Source organism: Triticum aestivum, chromosome 2D, assembly GCF_018294505.1.
Source record: "Triticum aestivum cultivar Chinese Spring chromosome 2D, IWGSC CS RefSeq v2.1, whole genome shotgun sequence".
Classification (NCBI taxonomy): Eukaryota; Viridiplantae; Streptophyta; class Magnoliopsida; order Poales; family Poaceae; genus Triticum; species Triticum aestivum.
Window position 1 is genome coordinate 115,228,635 of NC_057799.1, and position 18,648 is coordinate 115,247,282.

Genomic DNA, 18,648 nt, shown 5'->3' on the forward strand with positions numbered 1-18,648 from the left:
ACAGACTAGGTTCAGAAGAGCAGAAATTTTCAACATAAAGTATCTCTTACCAGATCAGGCCCCGAAATCAAGAGGAACCTCAAAACTGCAGTTCCAATAAATAAAGACCTCAGGACGAAGCTCGAATACTGAAAGCAAGGGTTGACAAAGGACCTTCAAAATGCTGAAAAGCAGTATCATATAAGCCTTGAGAAAGTTCCTAAATTCCAGTGTAAACCACCTTGTATACAAATAGATGGGCCATTTACTTTCCAAACCTTAAAAGAAGTTAAATATGAGATGGACACTGTGTAAGCTTGACTTAAGCAAAACTACTTACTGTCATCTTCCTTTTTGTATGTAATATAAATGATAGTGGTACTGGATAAAATGCTACAACCAACAAATTTAAAATTATATGCACCCAACACAGTAAAAGCTATGCACGGCAATAACCCAAAATGTCATATTAACAGCTGAACATAGCATCATGCAAAAAATTCATCCATCCAAAAGTATTACTCCCTCCGTCCCAAAATAAGTGACTCAACTTTGTACTAGCTTTAAAGTTGAGTCACTTATTTTGGGACAGAGGGAGTACATGTGGCAGTTTCCTAAATCTTTAATACTCCCTCCGTTTCTTTTTAGTCTGCATATAAGATTTAGTCAAAGTCAAACTTTGTTAACTTTGACTAAGTTTATAGAAAAATTTATCGAGATTCACAATATGAAATCAATATTGTTAGATGCATTATGAAATTAATTTTCATACCATATAGCTTTAGTATTGTAGATGTTGATATTTTTTCCTACAAAGTTGGTCAAACTTTACAAAGTTTGACTTTGATCAAATCTTATATGCAGACTAAAAAGAAACGGAGGGAGCACATAGTGACAAAAGCTAGAAGCACATAAATAAACCTAGTGGGAGGGCATTCGATTATCACAGGAAACAAAACAAGAAATGAACTTACCAAAATAACAACCTCAAAAAATAAACAGTATCTCAATGTACAGGTAGAAACAGTTCTGCATCAATTATTCATTCTAGGGCAATAACAACCGAGTTCCATGTTGAAATGTGGAAAATCACATTCAGATACATCATCAGAAACTTTGTTCTTTATCAAGTAATTCTACAACAATGCTCGCAAGACACATTTGAAGACTACCTACACTGGCAGGAAAAATGATCACATGAAACTTCCAAGCTATAGATGATCTCCTAACGTGGTCTTGCCATCCGGTTCATTTCCAGCAGTTGTGTAAGAGACACAGAACTCCATCTTTCGGTTCCCTCTTGAAGTTGCGCATAGAGTAGTCGCTTGACAGAGTCTATGCAAATGCTCACAGTGCCAAATTCGTACACTGGCATGCCGTTATAGAATTTGTTAACTCTAGGCATAAACAACAAACCTTGGTCAGCCGCATATGCCTGAATAGACTCCTTGAAGCTCATATCTCCCATGGCTGCTCCTGGTACAGCATGGTAAGATGGGTACTGCGATGCTTGCTGTGCTGCATCAAATTGCCGCTTCTCTGTTGCTCTCAAGAAGCCAACATTCTCCCTAGCCCCTGGCTGCACCAACTCATGTCCTTCAGCAGCTTGGTTCATCATCTCAAGACCAGCCGTTAGAAGCATCCGTATGCGTTCATTGGCAAGTAACTCTGGTGGGAAAAGGCCCCTCCAGCCCTTGTACCAATTCATTATCTCATTGAAATCAGGATTTGGTGAACTCAACCAATGGTACAAAACCAGCTGCCACTTGCTAAAGAAATCAACTTCCAACATATGAACCATATGGTGTACCGGGACAGCAGAAGCCCAGATCATAACCCAGTTAAACTGGTCAAACTTCTGGCTTGCTGGGTTAATCTGAAACTCCTGGAGTGCCATTTTCAGCTTAGGAATGATATAACGCACTATCAAGTCTTCCCAACTTGCTGGATCAAATACACCCTTCCATGGAGATAGCACAGCATAAGCTGATGAATCGTGAGCTTGCCATAATTGGAGGACACTACTCAGCTTGTACCGGATAGAGTGACACAATGTCTCTATCCTTTGCCCTAGAGTTGGCAACCATGGGTGTACCCATACATGGATTGGCACATTCTCGCTCCTCGGGTCCCAAGATTCGACTGCAGCTGTGAGCTTTGGCATTATTACATGCTCCAATATTGAATGGAGCACGATAGGGGGCAGCAACCGTTCCCATGACTCAAGAAAACGGAGCATTGGTTCTGGATCCCTAGCCTTCCATGAATTAGTTCCTGATATCCGCACAGCTGGTAGGATGACCTCACTGACCAGCTGTGCATATGGAGCCATTGATTCAGTAGCATCTGAGAAATCATATGGCTGGTCTCCCTGCAGCAAATCCTTCCACGATGACATGACCTCCAAGCCAAACAATGGATTCTGCAGAGGCTGCCACCCCTGAAATACCCGGATAAGTAGTGGATGCGCAAATCGGCAAGCAACCCATGCAACACTGCAAATTTTGAACTCCTCCTCATAGCGCACCTTCAATTCCTGGAAGGTCTTAAGCAACCCCCCCAGAGTGAGCAAACCAGCGGTGTCATCAACCCGGACCTTCTCCAGCACATCTGCAATTGTCTCCATAACTTGCAGCTGGCGTTTCTGCAAAGCCTCCTGCTTTGCTACTTTCTCCTTCTCCCGCACCAAACTAGCCACCTTCTCCTGCTCCCGCCGCAGCTGCCCATCCAACCTGACAATATCAGCCTCAGTCTCATCAACAAGCAGCCGCACATTGTACTGCAACTCCGGCATCGGCACATCATTTGCCTCCATCTCATGTTCAGTACTGAGCCCCTTCAAGTCTGTCAACACACGAGCCTGAGGCCCTCGCATGTCAATCACCTTTTGGACAAATGCGGGCTGCTCATCCTGTTCCTGCTCAGCGCGCCTTGCCAACAGCTCATTCTTAGTCAAGACCTGATCCTTCTTCAAGCTGGCCTTCTTGGACCACCGTTGCTTTTCCTTCTTGGCAGGCGGTGGGGGAGGTGGGGGTGGCAAGTTCTCCTTGGGAGTGAAAGCTTTGGGCTCCTTAAACCCCTCGACGCTGCCGAGTCCGGCGTTCTTGGGGCGCAAGGTGGTCTCCACTGGTGCAGTGATTCCCTGAGCATTCTTGCCGAGACCTTCTCCTCTCTTGTACCCCATCATAGCCATCATCTTAGCCACCTTCGTGTTGGACTCCAGGCTTCCAGGTGGCGGCGCCGGTTTTCCAGGTTCAAACCCTGCCCCGAATGCACTGCGCCGGCGCTTGGCCGACTCCTGCTGCCGCTCCTTCTCCTCCCGCCTCGCACGTGCACCCTCGGCGATTCGCTGCCCAAATCCCGTGGGCAGGTCCATGTATGGCTCCTGGTCCTCCTCTGCATCCTCCTCGGAGGCGGCGGCGGCAGCGGTGCCCGAGGAGGATGCGGCCTGGCCAAGTCCAGGCCTCTGCTGCTCCTCCCCCTCCTCCTCTGGCTTTGGGGCACTGATGCCCTTGGAGACGAACTGCACGGGCCTGGTGAGGTCGGGCTCGGCGTCGTCCCTGCGGCGCTTGCGGCGCCGGCGCCGGCGCGACGCCTCGTCCTCCTCGGAGTCGTAGTCGGAGTCCCCCTCGCCGAAGACGCCGTAGAGCGCGTCCTCGCGGGTCTGGGGCGCCCGCTCGCGGCGGCTCTGGTAGTAGAACTCCCCGTCGCGGCCGAAGCGGCCGCCCACGAAGTCGCCGTCCATGTCGAGGCGGTCCATGCCCTCGGCGTCCTCCTCCATGGCTCCGCCGCCTCCCGGATACCCGACCTGAGATGCCGACGCGGGCGAATCTCGAATCAGAACCTAGGGTTTCACCGAGGGTTTCGGCCAATCAACACGATGGGACGGAGCAAGCGGGGGTGGGAGCTGAAAAGGGGTGGCGGTGTCTACCTTGCCGCCCGTGAAGCCTTGTCCGCCGGAGCTCGCCGCCGCCGCCGCCGAGCACACGTCGGGGTGGAGACGGAGGGAGGGAGCGCGTCGGAGGGACTATTCCACGAGCGACTGTTTTTCTGGGACAGCGCGGTCGGCTACAGCCCGTGAGGTCCGTTGTGTGTAATATGGGCTTTACTATGGGGTGGTCCGATTCGGCCTGTATGGATACCTAGGCTGATAGAATGTCAATGGCGAAGTGTGCTTGGGCTCATGGTTGATGAGGAATGAAGAAAGTATACTTTTCCCCCTCAAATCTCCCTAGGCTGACTTTGGAGGAGTGTGAGTTGCATGACTTCGGCTTTATGGGAGATGTATTCACGTGGCGTAACCATAGCCACACCGCACAGAAGTATATTCGGGAGAGGCTTGATAGGGCGGTTGCTTCGCATGAATGGAGAGACAGATTCCCAGCTGTTACGGTGACGAATGGAGACCCCCGCCATTCTGATCACCGTCCTATTATCATCGATACCACAGGGTTGGCAGAAAGAAGAGTGAGATCGGGTGGAAGTATGGTGCCTAGATTTGAAGCTCGGTGGCTGGAGGAAGAAGAATGTAAGGAGATCATTAAAGAAGAATGGGAGAGGGAGATAGGGGAGAATCAGCAGAGGGTGGGGGAGGCACTGAAGGGAGTTATGAGCAAGCTATGTATATGGAATAAAAATGTCCTTGGGGACATTGAGAAGAGGATCTCCCGGCTGAAGAAAGAACTGGAAACTTGTAGGAGGAGACAAATTGGGCCAGATCATGTTAAAAGAGAAGGGTTACTCCGGTTTAAACTTGCAAGACTCGAGGAACAACGTGAGCTTTATTGGAAGCAGAGGGCTCATGTTGACTGGCTTAAATGGGGGGATAGAAATACAAAATTTTTACATGCCTATGCTTCGGAGAGGAGAAGGGTGAACAGAATAAAGAAGTTAAGGAGAGAGGATGGGAGTGTGGTGGAGGAGGAGGGAGCCATGAAGGAAGTAGTAACTAACTATTTTAAAAACATTTTCACTTCTTTTGCAGGTACCCGTATGGAGGAACTCTTGGGCCACATTGACACAAGAGTGACTCCAGCCATGAACGAATTGCTTTGCAAGGAGTTCACTGAGAAGGAAGTACTGGCTGCCCTTGATAGTATTGGAGATCTCAAGGCTCCTGGGCCAGATGGGATGCCTTCCTTGTTTTACAAAAGATGTTGGGATATTGTTGGTGATAAAGTTTTGCACGAGGTACTGAGTGTTCTTAATGGAGGGCCTATGCCAGTAGGGTGGAATGATACTTGTGTGGTTTTGATCCCCAAGACAAAAAATCCAGACAGTATGAAGGACCTGAGACCGATAAGTTTATGTAATGTGGTATATAAGTTGGTGTCAAAGGTACTGGCAAATAGACTCAAACAAATCCTCTCTGACATTATATCTCCAAATCAAAGCGCATTTGTACCTGGCCGGCTCATCACAGATAATATCTTGATTGCCTATGAATGCACACATTATATGCAGAATAAGAGGAAGGGAAGAGATGGTTTTGCTGCTATCAAATTGGATATGAGTAAGGCTTATGACCGGGTGGAGTGGAAGTTTCTGGAAAAAATGATGGAAAAAATGGGCTTTGACAGAAGGTGGGTTGATAAGATCATGCTCTGCATCTCATCGGTGGCATACAGGGTCAAAATTAATGGGAGCTATACAGAGGAGATTGTCCCACAGAGAGGATTACGCCAAGGAGATCCACTGTCTCCTTACCTTTTTTTGCTATGTGTTGAAGGGTTTTCTTCACTGCTGAATAAAGCTGAGGTAGATGGTAGTTTGAAGGGTTTAAAACTGTGTAGTACTGCTCCAAGTCTCAACCATTTGTTGTTCGCAGATGACTCGTTGGTACTAATGAAAGCCAATGGCGAAAGTGCCACAACACTGCAACATGTGCTAGAACTATATGAGAATTGCTCGGGGCAGGTGAAATTTTTTGATAAGTCTTCAGTGATGTTTAGTAAGAACACAAGGAGTGAGGACCGGCAAGTGGTGCTGAATATCTTGAACATACGGGCAGATGCTAGGACTGAAAAATATCTCGGCCTTCCTGTGTATGTTGGTGCAGCGAAATCCCAGGTCTTTGAGTATCTTAAGGACAGAATATGGAAGAAGATTCAAGGCTGGATCGAACGGCTACTCTCAAGGGCAGCCAAGGACGTGCTGATCAAGGCTTGTGCACAAGCGATTCCCACTTTTGCTATGTCGTGCTTCGACCTGACAAAATCACTATGCGGGCAAATGGGGGCAATGATCTGCAGATATTGGTGGGCTCAGCAAGATGATATGAAGAAAATTCACTGGCTAAGCTGGGAGTTACTCACGCGACCAAAGAGTAAAGGGGGTATGGGGTTCAGAGATCTACATGGGTTTAATCTTGCCATGCTCGCTAGGCAGGCTTGGCGAATGCTCACAGTCCCTGACTCCTTATGTGCCCGACTCCTCAAGGCCAAATACTTACCTGATACATCAATTCTGGATGCTCAACCAAAGGAGGGAATCTCATATACTTGGCGAAGTATCCTTAAAGGTGTGCAACTGCTGAAAGAAGGGATTATATGGAGGGTGGGAGATGGAACCAACACAAACATCTGGTCTGATCCGTGGCTCGCCAAGGATGGAACACGACGACCTCGAACCCCGCGGGGCAACTGTGTACTTACTACAGTGTCAGAGCTTATTGACCCTATGACAATGACTTGGGATGAGCAGTTAGTCCGGGACATTTTTTGGCCTGAAGATGCTGCTATCATATTGGCAACACCTATAAGAGAGGATTTTGAGGACTTTCACGCGTGGCACTATGACGGGAGGGGCCAATTCTCCGTCAAGTCGGCGTATCAGGTCTATATAAAAGCTAGAGATGATGCAGCTGTTCCTACTACTATCAACCCAGTACAACCGGAGATTGACTGGAAAAATCTTTGGGACATACCCTGCCCACCCAAGGTGCAACAGTTCATGTGGCGTCTGGCACTAGTAGAAAACAGGGCTTAGGTCACAGGGCCGTTTTCACATTAGCCCCGGTTCAGTCATGAACCGGGACTAATGTGAGCATTGGTCTCGGTTCGTGAGCCCAGGGGGCCGGCCGGGGCCTCGTGGGCATTGGTCCCGGTTCGTATGGACCCTTTGGTCCTGGTTGGTGGTACAAACCGGGACCAATGGGCCACGCTCCTGGCCCACCACCCTTTAGTCCCGGTTCATACCACAAACCGGGACTAAAGGGCTGGTCCTAGTTGCGGCCAGTGTTTAGTCCCACCTCGCCAACCGAAGGGCGCTCACACCAGTTTAAAAGCCCGTCCCTCTATGCCTTGTTGAGCTTCTATTAAAGTGAAAATAGATGCCCTTATACAGGAAATTTAACTTAAATTCATAGTAAATTTCATAGAAATTTAGTATGAATTTAGGTTGAATTTTCTCTATAAGTGCATCTATGTTCATTTTTTATATTTATAAAATAAATAAACCTTAATAAAATAAATAAAACTAAATAAACCTTAATAAAATAAAATAAAATAAACTATAGTAACTACAATAAATAAACCTTAATTAATTAAGTAAAAATAGCAGCAAGTAAAATAAATAAAAATAGTAGCAGTAAAATAAATAAAAATAAAATAATTAAAGTAAAAGACATAAGTAATTAGAAATAAAATAAATAAGTTTTTTGTTGTAAGTAGAAAGAAAACCTTTTCAGAGTTCATTTGAAATGCTTTTCAATTTTAGGGTCTTATAGCTCAAAATAATTAGTAAATGCATGAAAAATAACAAATGAAGTCAGAAAGGATTGACAAATGATGATGTGGCTTTGAATGGTGCATTTTGAACACACAAAAAGTCAGGAGTTCAAATAAGTTTTAAAAAATGAAATCCCTTTGTAACAGACGAGTTTCCGGATGAAATCCTGATACTTTGAAAGAGATTGTCCGTTTTGTACACGAAGTGCATCCAGTTTTTGCCGTAACCCTCTCAACTTTCTTGCACATGCTATGTGGATGAAATGATGATATCATGCCAACTTTCAACCTTTTCAGAGTTCATTTGAAATGCTTTTCAATTTTAGGGTCTTATAGCTCAAAATAATTAGTAAATGCATGAGAAATAACAAATGAAGTCAGAAAGGATTGAAAAATGATGATGTGGCTTTGAATGGTGCATTTTGAACACACAAAAAGTCAGGAGTTCAAATAAGTTTTAAAAAATGAAATCCCTTTGTAACAGACGAGTTTCCGGATGAAATCCTGATACTTTGAAAGAGATTGTCCGTTTTGTACACGAAGTGCATCCAGTTTTTGCCGTAACCCTCTCAACTTTCTTGCACATGCTATGTGGATGAAATGATGATATCATGCCAACTTTCAACCTTTTCAGAGTTCATTTGAAATGCTTTTCAATTTTAGGGTCTTATAGCTCAAAATAATTAGTAAATGCATGAAAAATAACAAATGAAGTCAGAAAGGATTGAAAAATGATGATGTGGCTTTGAATGGTGCATTTTGAACACACAAAAAGTCAGGAGTTCAAATAAGGTTTAAAAAATGAAATCCCTTTGTAACAGACGAGTTTCCGGATGAAATCCTGATACTTTGAAAGAGATTGTCCGTTTTGTACACGAAGTGCATCCAGTTTTTGCCGTAACCCTCTCAACTTTCTTGCACATGCTATGTGGATGAAATGATGATATCATGCCAACTTTCAACCTTTTCAGAGTTCATTTGAAATGCTTTTCAATTTTAGGGTCTTATAGCTCAAAATAATTAGTAAATGCATGAAAAATAACAAATGAAGTCAGAAAGGATTGAAAAATGATGATGTGGCTTTGAATGGTGCATTTTGAACACACAAAAAGTCAGGAGTTCAAATAAGGTTTAAAAAATGAAATCCCTTTGTAACACACGAGTTTCCGGATGAAATCCTGATACTTTGAAAGAGATTGTCCGTTTTGTACACGAAGTGCATCCAGTTTTTGCCGTAACCCTCTCAACTTTCTTGCACATGCTATGTGGATGAAATGATGATATCATGCCAACTTTCAACCTTTTCAGAGTTCATTTGAAATGCTTTTCAATTTTAGGGTCTTATAGCTCAAAATAATTAGTAAATGCATGAAAAATAACAAATGAAGTCAGAAAGGATTGAAAAATGATGATGTGGCTTTGAATGGTGCATTTTGAACACACAAAAAGTCAGGAGTTCAAATAAGGTTTAAAAAATGAAATCCCTTTGTAACAGACGAGTTTCCGGATGAAATCCTGATACTTTGAAAGAGATTGTCCGTTTTGTACACGAAGTGCATCCAGTTTTTGCCGTAACCCTCTCAACTTTCTTGCACATGCTATGTGGATGAAATGATGATATCATGCCAACTTTCAACCTTTTCAGAGTTCATTTGAAATGCTTTTCAATTTTAGGGTCTTATAGTTCAAAATAATTAGTAAATGCATGAAAAATAACAAATGAAGTCAGAAAGGATTGAAAAATGATGATGTGGCTTTGAATGGTGCATTTTGAACACACAAAAAGTCAGGAGTTCAAATTAGGTTTAAAAAATGAAATCCCTTTGTAACACACGAGTTTCCGGATGAAATTTAAACTATTCAAATTTGGAAACTAATGGATTAACAGAAAGTTTATAATTATTCTGAGCTAAAAGCAAAAAGAATAAAAAATAAAGCAAAAATCAAAAGAAAATAAATAATTCAAAAAACAAAAAAATACTGGAAAAAATAAAAAAATGCCGCCTAATGGGCCACACAGCCTGCATACGACTAGAAACCCATCTGCACATGGGCCAGGATGCAGGCCCGCAGGCCCAATAGGCCCAACATGGCAATGACAAAGGTAGGCATGTATAATGCCTGCATATTAGAGAGGAGCTCAGCACCTGAGCTGCAGCGCAGCTTATAAACAGGTGCTGAGCTCTCTCAGCTAGCGAGGTGGGACTAAACTTCCCACCGCACCGCGCCAGCACATTAGTCCCGGTTGGTGGCTCCAACCGGAACCAATGCTCCCCTTTGGTCCCGGTTGGTGCCACCAACCGGGACCAAAGCCCTCTGCTTCCCGCCCTTTGCGCTGGTGAAAAGAGGCCTTTAGTCCCGGTTGGTGGCACCAACCGGGACCAAAGGGTGGGTATTGGTTCCGGTTGGAGCCACCAACCGGGACCAAAGCCTTTGCTATATAAGTAGCACTTTGGAAATTTTCTGATTTCCATCGCCAGTGTCCCCCCGCCCGACGACGCCGCGAGCTCGATCTACGCCGCCAGGCTGCCCCGTCGTCGTCGCCGTCGCCCGTGCCCCCGAGCCCACGCCATCGCCCGTCGCCGTCGTCCTCCGCCCCCCCCCCGCCGCCGTCGCCGTCGGCCTCCGCCGCGCGCCCCCGAGCCGTCGCCCCGTATACGTCACCGTCGCCGCCCTCCGCCCCCGGCCCGCCGCGGTCGCCGTCGCCCTCCGCCACCCTGTGAGCGCCGCCCCGATCCCCTCCTCCTCCTCCCTGTAATGGCCGCCGCCGCTGCCGCCGCGCCCCCTAGCTATAGTACTGTACGTAGTTTAATTTAGATTTGTAATTTAGTTGTATTAATTTGGATGTGTAGTTAGATGTGTAGTTAATTTAGTTGTTGTAATTTAGATGTATTAATTTAGATGTGTAGTTTAGATTTTTCATATTTAGAAGTCATTTATGTATGTTCATATTTAGAAGAAAAAGAAGGAGAGAAAAAAGGAAAATAAGAAGAGGAAGAAGGAGAAGAAGAAGAAGAATAAGAAGAAGAGGAGAGGAAGTAGAGGAGAAATAAATAAGAAGATGAAAAAGAAGAAAAAAAGAGTAGAAGAAGAAGAAATAGAGGAGAAGAAGAAGAAATAGAATAATATATTATTCTATTTTTTCTTCTTCTCCTCTATTCCTTCTTCTTCTCCTCTTTTTTCTTTTTTTCTTCGATCTCCTCCTCTATTCCTTTCTTCTTCTCCTCTTTTTTTTCGTCTTCTTCCTCTTCTTATTTTTTATCGGGTATGTCGTTGTCGATATATGTACCCCCCTCCCCGATAACTTTTAGTAAGTACTACTTAGAAAGTGTTTAATAGAATTAGTTAGAAAAATAATAGAACTAGTTAAACTAGCTAGTTTATTTGTAGTAAGTACTACTTTATTCTATTTATAGTAAGGAAATTAATAGAACTAGTTTGTTTTTTTAGTTAAAGCAATTATTCCCGCATCGACGTCGACGATGCCTATCCCGCATCCTCGTCGTCGACTCGGCGGAGGAGGCCGGCTTGATCAGAGGGGCCATGTCCGGGACTGGGCTCCGCCGGGCTGGTTTTGGGAGGTGCTACCTTCCGGTGGGCGTAGGTTGGTGAGGAACCAGCCCGTCGTTGACCCGATCCTTGTTTGGTGGCGCTCGCGTGGGCCAGTGACGGTGCCGAGGCTTCCGGACACCGCGGAGGTGGTACGTCACCGTGTCAGCGAGGAGGACCAGCACGTCCGTCGCTACATGGTTGCGTTGGAGGGCAGGTTCGACAATACCTGGCAGGTTCTTCAGGGATCTCACTGGAGCTATGATCCTGTGATGGTTCCGTCCCTTTGGGTGTCCACCGCCCGCGCCGATACCCGTCGGGCGCTACTGTTCTAGCTGTACTAGCGATGCTATATGTATGATAGTATTCGAGGTGTATTAGTGATAATATTCGGCGATGTACGGACGCATGGAGATGATGTAGTTTTGCTTATAATTGAATGCATCCTAATTTGAATACTACTTTATTTTGTGATTTGATTTTGCTTATTGAATGCTCAAAGTGGAAAACTACTCCGATCCTACTTTGAATGCTAAAATTGGAGAGCACTATGATTAGTTGATAGCTTATAGGGTTTTTGTTTTCGCAGAAATCTAGGAGCCCCCCCGGCCCCTCCATCATCCCCGCCGTCGTCCCCGTCACCGCCCCCTCCGACATCGAGGTGAGACCAGCCAAATCCTCTTTTAGAAAGATAATTAAACGATATTTCGGGTTGACTGTAAGTCTGTCGAGTCTCCACCATATATGAGAGGACGAAGAATCCCGACTGTTGTCGTGGGGGTAGCTTCTCCTTCGTTCCCGTGTGCTAGACAATTTGGTGTAATGCACTCGAGAACGAAAGGAGGAGCTACCATCACCGACGGTCGCAAATGTCAGAGAGGAATCAGTGAGGGAGAGTTCCACCATATATATATGAGAGGACGAAGAATCCCGACTGTTGTCGTGGGGGTCGCTTCTCCTTTGTTCCCGTGTGCTAGCTAGACATTTTGGTGTAATGCACACGGGGACAAAGGGAGGAGCGACCATCACCAACGGTCGAATGTATACACCACGTGAGCTGAGAGTTTTCAAGAAAAGACTCGACAAACCGATAGTCAACCCGTGATGAATAATAATGATCTAACTTAGGTTTTTTAGTACATATATTTAATTGTAGATGTTTAATATTTGAATTATATATGAACATAGGAAATGTCGTACTCGGACGACGAAAGTCTCCCGGGGGAGTGCGACTGGTGCCACGACGACCGAGGTCAGTGCGACAGGCCTCACCTGGACGAAGATCGGCGCTTCAGTATTAAGCTGGAGGAGACGTTCGATGTTGAAACGGTACGCAACGACGACAAGTGTTATTTTTTCGTAATTAAGCACGACTTCAACTATTTCAACGTGTACTTTTCATCTTTTACAATTCGGCTAGCTTATCCCATGCCATGCAAGACGCTACGTCTTGGAGAGGATGGGTTTTGAAGACCATGAAAGTATGGAAACAAAGAAAATTCACCTAAGGACCCATCATGATATAGATTTTGAAGTAAAGCTGTATAATTCTGAGAGCGTAACCCATTTTGGTTGCAAAAATTGGGAAGCATTTTGCAAGATGTATGGTTTTGATGAGGGTATGCTTGTCACCATGGATCTTGGTGATCCTGACATCGAGCAAGACAATATGGACATTTGGGTCCTTGTTGATACGCCTCCAATTCTACCGCTATGTGAGTTTCTCAAACATAGTTATTAGCTAATTTATATTGTTCATTTCAAAATAGTTGACAGCTTATTTTCATTGACAGCTTATTTTGATTGTTCAAACAATGTGCGGAACATGGTAGACAGAACCTACTACACCGATGGCTCTGAGTTAACTTATAAGGAGAAAACTCATCTGGTCGGATTTTGTACTGATATTGAGAATTACAATATCTACAATCAAACTCCTCATCATTATGGTCCTCCATACGTGCCACTAGTGCACGTGTTGAACTACGGTAACTACTATGGAGATACCCTGGTAAGATTTCTTACTATTACGACATCCGTGCATATTTTGCATAGTTCTAAAACTAGTGCATTATCATTGCTAACTATGAAGTTATTACTATGTTTTTCAACAGATAATCCCAGAGGATTGTGTGCCTCATTTGATGTATCAGAATGGTAGGCTTGATGTTTTGAATATACAACCAGGTCATCCTACGAATCTCAACTGTCCATACCGGATTTCTAAAAGAAGTGGAGACATGCAAATCAAAGAATGGAAAAAATGTATGGACAGTCGCAAGGAGCTTCTTGGAAGCAAAAGGAAGCGAGGCGCAAGAATTGGAGACAGGATGATCTCCATTCTCCATAATGGAGAGTCAGGGTCTATATTGTTTTATGCTATTTTACCTTAAAGAGGGTATTTCGGTCCTACCTAATACTGATGATCATGTGCTAAGAACAATTAAGTAGGGTTGGTTCGATGACTGTGAGGATGATGATCGTATGACTTGTTATTAATAACGAGTAGAAGTTGTATGATGATGATTAGTAGGACTTGTTATTATATATGATGATGCATGATGCGTGCATGAAGAGTTATTATATATCAGCGGGTGAAATGAACATGGATTGGATTGAAGTGAAGGCAACATGCATGTGGTGCGTGTCGAAAGTAGTACAATCCAAACTTGATCAAGTCCGGATTAGTATTACTTTCGACATGCACCACATGTTGCCTTCACTTCAATCTAAGCCATGTTTAGGCATAGCAGTACGTAGCGTTGGTAAACCAAGCACGGAGATATAAGAGAGGACACTTCTCTCTAATAGCTACCTAATAACAACCTAAATTAACCCCCCAAAACCCCCAAACCCCCCCCCCTTTCAAAAAAAACAAAAACCTCAGCTCCTGCCAGGTGCTGACGCGTGGATGCCTATTGGTCCCGGTTGGTGGCACCAACCGGGACCAAAGGCCCTCCTGCCTGGGCTCCCCGCACCGGCCACGTGGACGGCCTTTAGTCCCGGTTCGTGTAAGAACCGGGACTAAAGGGCTAGGGCATTAGTAACGACCCTTTAGTCCCGGTTCCTGAACCGGGACTAAAGGCCCTTATGAACCGGGGTAAAAGCCCCTTTTCCTACTAGTGTGGCTCACAATAGCCTGCCAGTCAAATCGAACATCAGGCGTAAGGGGATTGAATGTGATACTCTCTGTTTGTGCCGCCGAAGACTGGATGAAGACGGGTGCCATTTATTCGTAAGATGCAAGGAGGTGAAGAAACTCTGGAGAGAAATGCAGTTAGAAGAGGTTCGACTACGGCTTTGTGCCTGTGCAAATGCCAGGGAAGTGGTGCAGCAGATCATCACATTACGTGAACATGACCAAGTGCTAGTGGCATGCATGCTATGGAAATGGTGGAATCAAAGGAATAAATTAAACAAAGGGGAGAAGATGTGCCGAGTGGAGAACACGGCTGCTGATGCGAGATCCCGGGCTTTGGAACACCTGCAGCTCAAAATGAAATCAGTAAAGGAACAGAGCGCCAGACCGGCATGCAGATGGACAAAGCCTGATGGGGATCAATTGAAAATCAATGTTGATGGGGCGTTCCATAGTACTGCAGGGTCCGGAGGATGGGGATTTGTAATCCGCGATAACACTGGAGATGCAGTCGGGGCGGGGGCAGGAAAGATTAAACATGCAGTCAGTGCTATTCATACTGAAGCGGAGGCTTGCCTTCAGGCGCTGTCAGCGGCTGCAGTATGGGGGATCTCCAACATAGTGCTGGAATCGGATTGCCAAACCCTTCTGCATGCGGTACAGAGTTCCGAGTATGATCGGGCCCCGGAAGGTGTTCTTTTCAGAGATATCCACCAGTTTATCCGGCTTAATTTCAGCACATTTGCTTTCTCATTTGTTTCTCGAGACTGTAATAAAGTCGCCCACGCCCTTGCTGCGTTGGGTAGCAATGGCCAAGAGCCCCAACGGCTGTGGTTGGAGGCAGTGCCGGATGATGTAAGTGTGCTGGTGGCCAGCCATCGAGCTGTGCCTGTTTGAGTAATGGAACCACAGTGTTCCAATTTCAAAAAAAAAAAATCTCCCCTAATGGATCAAATCCCCCCTGAACTCCAAATCCGGATAAATCACCCCCTGAACTTGTAAAACCGGATAAATGTCACCCTTGGGTGGTTTTGAATCGAATTGAAGGTGGTTTTCGTACTAAGGATGTTGACTAGGTTGTTAATGATGTTGACTGGGTTGTTAATGACGCTGACTAGGCAGTGGCAAGGAACGGTTTCAGGTGAAATTTCCCCATTTTCTCCATCGTCTTTTTGTCTCCCTTTGCTGGTCGGCGGCGTTAAATTCGTCATCACCGCCGCTTCCCGGCCGCACTAACGTCGCCTACGAGCTCCCGGTGAGCGAGCGCACCTTTGTCCTTCTTTTTTGTCCACCTGTAGCGTCGCCTTGCTTCAGCTCGAACTCCGCCGCCATGGCCATGGCCGAGATCGGTTGTGCACGCACCCAGTCTACAAGTGCCCTCGGCAGCGGCCCGGCAGCCTCGCTCACACGCTCGCCCTTCCCTGGCCGGACGCGTCGGCTGTTCCGCGGCGAGCGCTGCTTTCCTGGCTGGGAGTGCTGCCTTGCATACGCATGTTAAGGTACTGTTCGTGCTCGTGCGCCTGGGAGCGAACGCAGGGATGGGCCTCTTCCTTTTGCAGCCGGTCATCACGTAGAAGCTCATCGTTCTAGCCTCCTGAAATGTCACCCAGATCATCATCCGCTCTCGGGAGGTTTCCGGTGGCCGCCCGAACGTGCGGGTCGACCCGGACGCCGTCTCGCTCGGCGGCAGCCACACCGAGGTTCTTTGTCACGAGCGACCTTCATTTTGGACGCCGTCTCTGCCCAAAACGTTCTTGTCGTATGCTTTTCCTTCTTGCTTCCCGGCGAACAACGTCTTGAGGTATGCTTTGAAGGCCTTGAGCTATCGGCCGAGGTTGAGTTGCCTGACGAGCCAGAGTTCCTGGACCATGTCTTCTTCTCGCAGCCGCAGCCGCGTCGTCGTCTGCCAGAGCCATGCCGGTCGCGCACTCCGAGAAGAACTCCTCCACGTTGAGCGCCCCACTGACAAAAATGCGAGTTTGCCAGTGAGACGCCACGGGACCGCTCGCACGACGTCGTCCTGGCGGTGCTCACCATGAGTCCGCCGAGCCACGCGCCCCTACCCCTGCCGCCGTTGAGGAGGAGCTCCTCGGTGGCGACACCAGCGGCGATGGCTACCCTGACACGTGGAACAAGAACTCCCTCCCCGATTTTTTGCCAAGTCAACATGATCACGACCAAAACCAGCTTCAATCCTGTCCAAAACCACCAAGGGGCATATTTATCCGGTTTGATAGAGCTCAGGGGGGAAATAATCTAGTTTTAGAGTTTAGGGGGATATTGATCCATCAGGGGAGATTTGAGGAGGGAACTATACTTGGCGCTTAGGGCGCCTGTTACACAACATTTCTCAACTTGGTGCACAATCTCCGCCCCCAGCTCTGGGCCGACCCAATTACTCTTGTTTTTTCGTTTTAAACCCCCCCCAAAAGATATGTTCAACCTGTGATTCAAAGCGTGCTCCTCCAGGTGTACTACCAAACGCACTAACCAAGTGGGTCATCTGACCTGATGTGCCAAGTTCGAGTTTTTTATTCTTAAAATGCAACGTTGAAAAAGCACAACTGTTTGATTTTCTTTTTCTCTTTTTTTCGTATTTTGTTTCCTTTTCCTTTTCTTAAATTTACATACTTTAAAAAATGCATGAAGTTTTCTCCAAATTTGATGATTTGTTTTTCAGATTGTGAACTTTTTTTTAAAATTGATGAACTTTTATTTCCATATTTTTATGTTTTTTTTTCAAAATTGATACACAAACTTGTTGCACAAATGCTTCTTATGAGGGATAATACACAGATCCTGAATGTATCTATAAAGCAAAGCGTCGAATGGGGTGATTGATAGTGTCTTCATGTATGGCCTTCCTGCATACCCACTATATGGACCACAGTGTGACCACAGCCTTGATGAATTGTTCTTCATTCGCTGTACTCCACTAGCCATAGATGGGCATCTTCTGTTCTTTATTTTTGAGATAGCTCACCACTCATAGCCGAGCATCTTCGGGATTTCTTTTGAGGGGTGAACCAAGTTTTATTCATCAAACACCACAGAATGTGGGATACAATTTTGGTCATGGGATTGGTCAAGCCAGACGTGACGTCCCAGACCTAATGAAAGTGAAAACTTAGCTAAATTATGTGCCTCAACATTGACATTACGACCTTCAAAACTAAAAATATAGTTAAAAGACAACGCGTGTAGCTTGATCTCGCTAATAATTGCTCCATTGTTTCCTCGCCCACCTTTCTGGATGTCCCCAATCACTTGTTTAGCGTCAGAAGCAATGGCCAAACGATGGAGGTGCACGCAATGGACTCCAATATCGATGGGTCGTCCACTCCTCCAATGACAAGAGCGCTACTTCCCAGGAACGTTCCATCTGTATCTCTACACACCGCTGCTGCCGTTCCTCCCACTCCCTTTCAGACACCAACATCAACGTGTATCTTTGCATAGCCCGCTGGGGGGGGGGGGGGCTTTGGGTGTTGCGCTGTAGCCACTGGGATGGATGACCACCCCTTCGTCACTGATGTCGGCACTCCCTTTGACCATCGCAAGCTCATCAATAAATCTTTTTTGATGAAACAATGGGTACCTTTTGGGCTTTGAAAGATACCATCGTGGATCATCGTTACCATACGCTGGAGTAATTGCTCTTGCTTACTGCAAGATGTATACGGGAGGAACTAGTCAAGGGGCATCCCTGTGGGGCGCCCCTATATCTCGCATTCTGCGAGAGCTAGGGGCCTCTCGCTGAAGGCGAGGGCGAATTGGGCCGGCACAGGCATGCGAAAGGCCACATCCTCGTGTGTTTTTACATTCTCTGTGTTCTTTTTTGCTTTGTTTTCTTACTTTTTTATACTATAAATATTATATATATTACAAAAACTACTCGAAAAAAACATTTGAAAATGTTGCCCAAGCATTTGAAAAATGTTAAATGTGTATAGTGAAAATGTTTATCACGTACACAAAAATGTATACAAAAAAATATACAACATGAAATGTGTATAGAAAAAATGTTGACCATGTATTTAAAAAATGTTAATCCAATATTTTTACAAAAAATGTTCAACAATTTTTGGGAAAATGTTAAACTTGTATTTTTAAAAATGTTAAATGTGTATATAATTTTTTGATCATGTATTCAACAAATGTTAAACTTGTATTTGAAAAATCATAAATGTGTCTAAAAAATGTTGACCATGTATTAAAAAAATGTTAAACTTGTCTATGAAAAATGTTAGATGT

General features: G+C 45.4%; 1 protein-coding gene across 2 annotated transcripts; it reads right to left on the minus strand.

Annotated features, from left to right (window-relative positions):
- Positions 1 to 991: 991 nt before the first annotated feature.
- LOC123052025 (septin and tuftelin-interacting protein 1 homolog 1) lies at positions 992 to 4,090 on the minus strand. 2 transcript variants are annotated; one of them, XM_044475063.1, is made up of 2 exons: positions 3,911 to 4,090; positions 992 to 3,787 (listed from the first exon to the last, which is right to left on the minus strand). In XM_044475063.1, the coding sequence occupies exon 2, from the start codon at positions 3,758 to 3,760 to the stop codon at positions 1,205 to 1,207; it is 2,556 nt and encodes an 851-aa protein (XP_044330998.1). In that variant the 5' UTR covers positions 3,761 to 3,787; positions 3,911 to 4,090; the 3' UTR covers positions 992 to 1,204. The 2 variants fall into 2 exon arrangements, with proteins under 2 accessions (XP_044330998.1, XP_044330999.1); XM_044475064.1 differs by having other exon boundaries at positions 992 to 3,823; positions 3,911 to 4,085.
- Positions 4,091 to 18,648: the final 14,558 nt, after the last annotated feature.